Source organism: Lycium ferocissimum, chromosome 1 (genome assembly GCF_029784015.1).
Source record: "Lycium ferocissimum isolate CSIRO_LF1 chromosome 1, AGI_CSIRO_Lferr_CH_V1, whole genome shotgun sequence".
Taxonomy (NCBI): domain Eukaryota; kingdom Viridiplantae; phylum Streptophyta; class Magnoliopsida; order Solanales; family Solanaceae; genus Lycium; species Lycium ferocissimum.
The window spans coordinates 11,638,017-11,642,630 of record NC_081342.1 but is presented as its reverse complement, the minus strand read 5'-3'; the positions used below and the strand labels follow the sequence as shown (position 1 = coordinate 11,642,630).

The following is a 4,614-nucleotide window of genomic DNA, read 5'->3' as shown; positions in this document are numbered from 1 at the left end:
ATACTAGGCCTTCTAATTCTTTAAGAGGTTTATCTAAAAGATTTGCAATATAACTAGGAAGACGTTTTAAATACCACATACAATGGGTTCTTGGGCATGAGAGTTTGATATAGCCCATTTGATACCTTTCATATCCGAGAATCAACAAATTCGACTCCACAATGTTCACAAAATTTCAGGTATTCTTTTTCATCTCCGATTACTCGATAATTTCCACAAGCACAAATTCTGCTTTTTATAGGACCAAAAATTCTTTCACAAAATAATCCATCTTTTTTCCGGTTTATTAGTTTTGTAATGAAAAGTATAGGGTTTTGTTACCTCTTCAACTATATCTCCACTAGGCAGGATTTTAGTGGCCTAAACGCTTACTTGTTGAGGAGAAACTGATCCAATTCGGAGCTGTTGATGTTTATATTAATCGATCATAGAAGAAAAATTATTATTCATTCCAATTAAGCTTCCTTCCTATTAATCTGGAAGTTCTTCTCAGATACAAGGAAATGATTCAGTTCCAAAGCTAAAGATTGTAGTTCTCGAACAAGTAATCGAAAAGATTCTAGAGCATCTTCGGGATTAGGTATTGTTCCCCCAATGATCGTAGTACCAAGTACTTCTTGGCGAACTCTAATATGATCCGATTTATAAGTAAGCATCTCTTGTAAAATATGAACAACTCCAAACCCTTCTAGAGCCCACACCTCTCGGGAAAGATGGCCCAATTTCTCTTCTTTCTTTTTCATTTCAGCTTTGTGAACAACCCTAGACTGAACACCCATAAAGAACCAATGCGATAGTGACAAAGAGTAAATGCAGGTCGGCAATGAAAATTAATTTCTTTTCTCTTATTAACTTATCTGGCCCTATTGAAGCCTGAATCATTGTCCTGTAGGGATATCATGAATTCATTATTGCTGCAGGTATATGTAATACTAAAACAAGGAACGATAATGTTCTTCCTTTTTTGTAATTTGGAATAAGTTGATACTGAGACGCTATTAAAGCTATCGTGACAGAGGAGAGTTGGCATATAGGAAATAACAGTGCTAATAATCTTGTACAAATTAATGTTACTATCGGAGTTAATTATGACACGAGAAAAGTAAAGGGACAATTCATAAAAATCCATCCTCTGCAAAATACTGAAATCATCATATTCAGGGCCTATTAAAAGACACTTATTCCATATATCAATCCAAATCAGGTCATTCCGGTCTATGCTGCCGACATATTTTATTAAGAGGCATGATATAAGCGTCCCCTTTGATTGCATGGAGAAATAGGGAGACTTAATTTCCATTGAGAAGGGAAGCAATTTTGTGATCAAGGTGTGCTTCATGGTCTTCAAGTCGACCTTTGACTGCATCATTTTCCCACCGGAGTAAGGTCGGAACCCCTTTGAGGTTGAACCTGCGATCTACTCGCCATGGGTGCTGTGGAGTCCTCCAGGTAGGTCTGTCCCCAACATAAGCCCTAAGCAGTGCTATATCTTCCGATGATGCTTCCAGTTTCTTGTATATCACAGGTTCAGCTCTTACACAATCTAAACCAAACAGATAAACAATGTCATATAGAATCACCAGCTAACACAAATCGTAAAGATTGAGCTATCTATACTATACGCCCATTGATTGACCTGCAGTTATTGCAAAGTCACGGTAATGCAATTAAAAAAAGGAAAAGGGTTGAACTCTGGTCAAAGTGAAAAACTGGTCGCCGGTCCAACATAATACAATATCTGAATCTCATTAGAAACAATTTGCTCAAAATCCTTCCCACCAAGACAACACAATTGACTTGATGCCAAAACAAAATGTATGCAAAAAAAGGTTACAACTCTGGCAAAAAGTTAATTAAGTGTTATGCTAGACTGATCTAGAAGAACAACTTCAGATCTCCATTAAGAGGGCCTAAACTTCAGATCTCCATTAAGAGGGCCTAAACTTCAGATCTCCATTAAGAAGGCCTAAAAACGACTGCAAAAGCGAGCACTACATGTTTAAGATTCAGTTAGATAAACTGGTCTAAGATTCAAGCCTCACAATAGAGTAATAGCACAATCATGCTTGTGCTAATGTTTACTCGTCCACTTAATTAAATAATCACTACATGTTCAAAATGAAATAATGATTTAAAGAATTTTTTTTTTTTTTTTTTTTTTTTATGACATGGGAACCCGCAGCCGCTACCCTTTGGGTGCGCACAGGGTAAACCCAGCTCCTGTGTAATAGCTCGCAAACCACACAAGAGAGGCAACCCGCACTAGGCAAGCCCGGTGCGACGAGCTCGACCCAGAAGGCAAATCCCCTGCTGTCGTAGGCATTTAAAGAATAATTTTCAAGACAACTAAATCTGTAAAGTATGAGATAAAGGTCTAAGAAAGTAAAAGTGTGTATCTAGAGGAGAGACCAATTGTAGGTTCAGGCTTTAGAGGAGAATTACGAAGATAGTCTGGGGTAAACTTATATGGTTGCACACTAGTTGATGTTAATACAGTGATACTGATACTAATTCCCTGGAATTGATTCTTCCACTCAGTCCCCTGACATTGAAACTTCGTTAACCAAGGTCAAATTTTTTAATGATCTTGCTTTACTTTTTATCATTTTGACTGAAATACACTAGTGTTTGAGTCTCTTCAAATTGTTAATGGTCCATTGGAAGGGGAATAAAAGAATGTTACATGAGCGGGTTATATTGTACAGGAGCTAGGTTTACCCTGTGCGCACCCGGGTAGCGGCTACAGGTTCCCATGTCATCAAAAAAATAAAATATTACATGAACTATATGACCAGAGTTTTAGAAATGAATTCAATGAAATCATAAGATTGTTACATCAACTATAGGGCCATATTTTTGCAATTGAACAAGAAAACTTAAAGACTCTTTCTTAGATAATAAATAGGCAGCCAAATGTAGATAAGAAGAATCAGTCATGTATCCGGGCAATTAGTTCTTCTACTAAAAACAGGAAACTGCAGAACAAAAGTGTAGCTTGAATCTAATATCTGCCATCACATTGATAGCAGATGCAGAAAGAAAAATACCTTATTAATTTAATACAGATACAATTGCAAAATGTCAAATTTCCTAGGTATAAAAATGGAGGCACCACCATTCTCAAGAAAAAGATGATGCTGAAACAACAGAAAATCGACATTCGTCATTCTTGTAGAGTAATTGGTTTTGAAATAACCTAACCTCAAACCACACTAAAAGGTTTTGTATATGTATGTCACAACTAAAACAAAAAGATAGAATCAATTTATTTATTTATGATCCTGGATTAAAAGCTAGTTTTTAAAGCCGATTTCAGTTCTTCATCTATTAAAATTGAAGAACCAAGACTAGCACCAACAAACTCTGATGGAACATATACTAGAGAGGGTGCAGCAGAAACAATCCACCGCCATATATACAATTTTCAAGCAAAAGAGAAGGGAAGTGCAAACAAATTCCCACAACGCTCGGGAAAGGGGAATTGAAAGCAAGTGGGTTACCAGGGCACCAACTAAGGTTGGTAGAAGGGTCTATATCAGCCAGGAAGAGGATGAAATTTGCTTTGTTTTTAGGGGAATCTGCTCTGAACTTTTCAAAAACTCCATCAAAGGTAGCTATGGTGGCGTCCAACACCTTCAAAGGCATCCTTACTCCTACTATTCGATTTCACTTCTGATAGCTTTAAAGATTAGGTCGAATTTATTCCCAACAAACAAAGAAAAATAATATATTCCCCTACAACCCTGATGTATTACTTCAATACCCTCCCCAAATACCAAGTCACGTTTCTTCTTCTTTTTTCGTTTGGCTTTTTTTTTTTTTTTTCAAAAATAAATAACTTTATATCAGCCCCAAAACATTATCTTAGTATCATTCAAAGCCCAAAAGTCTATTTGGCCGCTACTCTATCTTCTTGTTATTCAAGTTATGTCACAACAATGGTGTGTTCGGTATGGAGAAATGTTTGTGTTCTCTAAAAACTAGTTTAGTGTATGCGTGTATCTCATTTGACAACAAATACTACAGAAAAACACTGGACCAAAGTTATCTTTCAATAACATATTTTTCTCTTACTATAAAAAATTTCCCTCAAGTTTTCGTTCACATATCAAAATCTCAAAAAAGTATCTTTTTTTCTTTCAGATATTGCAGATCTCTTTTGTGTTTTGGGTAAGTAATATTATATTAAACTTTAAAATGTTATTCCTAATGATAGTAACATTTAAAAAGAGGTTTAAAAATCGTATGTGTATATATATATATATATACACGAAGCTATACACAAACACACACACTTACGAAGCTTAAGGTACATAGTTTGAGAACCTAATTATCTTTAAACATGTACATAGTCTGAAAACCTAATTATCTTTAACATCAAAGGAGTGCCGACTGGTATTAGAAACGTTAATGGAAATTATTAGTTTTTTTTTTACTTACAAACGTTAATGACAATTACGTATTAGTTTTTACTTATTCTTTATGGACTTTGCCATTTTTTATTTCCTTGCTCTTTGTAAAATTGTCACATTCATAACTCAACCACTATGGGTGAGGTAATGTTCTTTTAAAAAAAAAAAAAAAAAAAAGGATAATACGCAAGGTATTTAAAAA

At 35.2% G+C, this 4,614-nt stretch overlaps 1 protein-coding gene across 1 annotated transcript; it reads right to left on the bottom strand.

The window, feature by feature from the left end:
* Window positions 1-1,005: 1,005 nt before the first annotated feature.
* LOC132047840 (thioredoxin-like protein Clot) lies at window positions 1,006-3,802 on the bottom strand. The gene is made up of 2 exons (XM_059438822.1): window positions 3,501-3,802; window positions 1,006-1,543 (listed from the first exon to the last, which is right to left on the bottom strand). Exons 1-2 carry the CDS (start codon window positions 3,643-3,645, stop codon window positions 1,290-1,292), a joined length of 399 nt encoding a protein of 132 aa, XP_059294805.1. The 5' UTR covers window positions 3,646-3,802; the 3' UTR covers window positions 1,006-1,289.
* Between the last annotated feature and the right edge of the window lie 812 nt (window positions 3,803-4,614).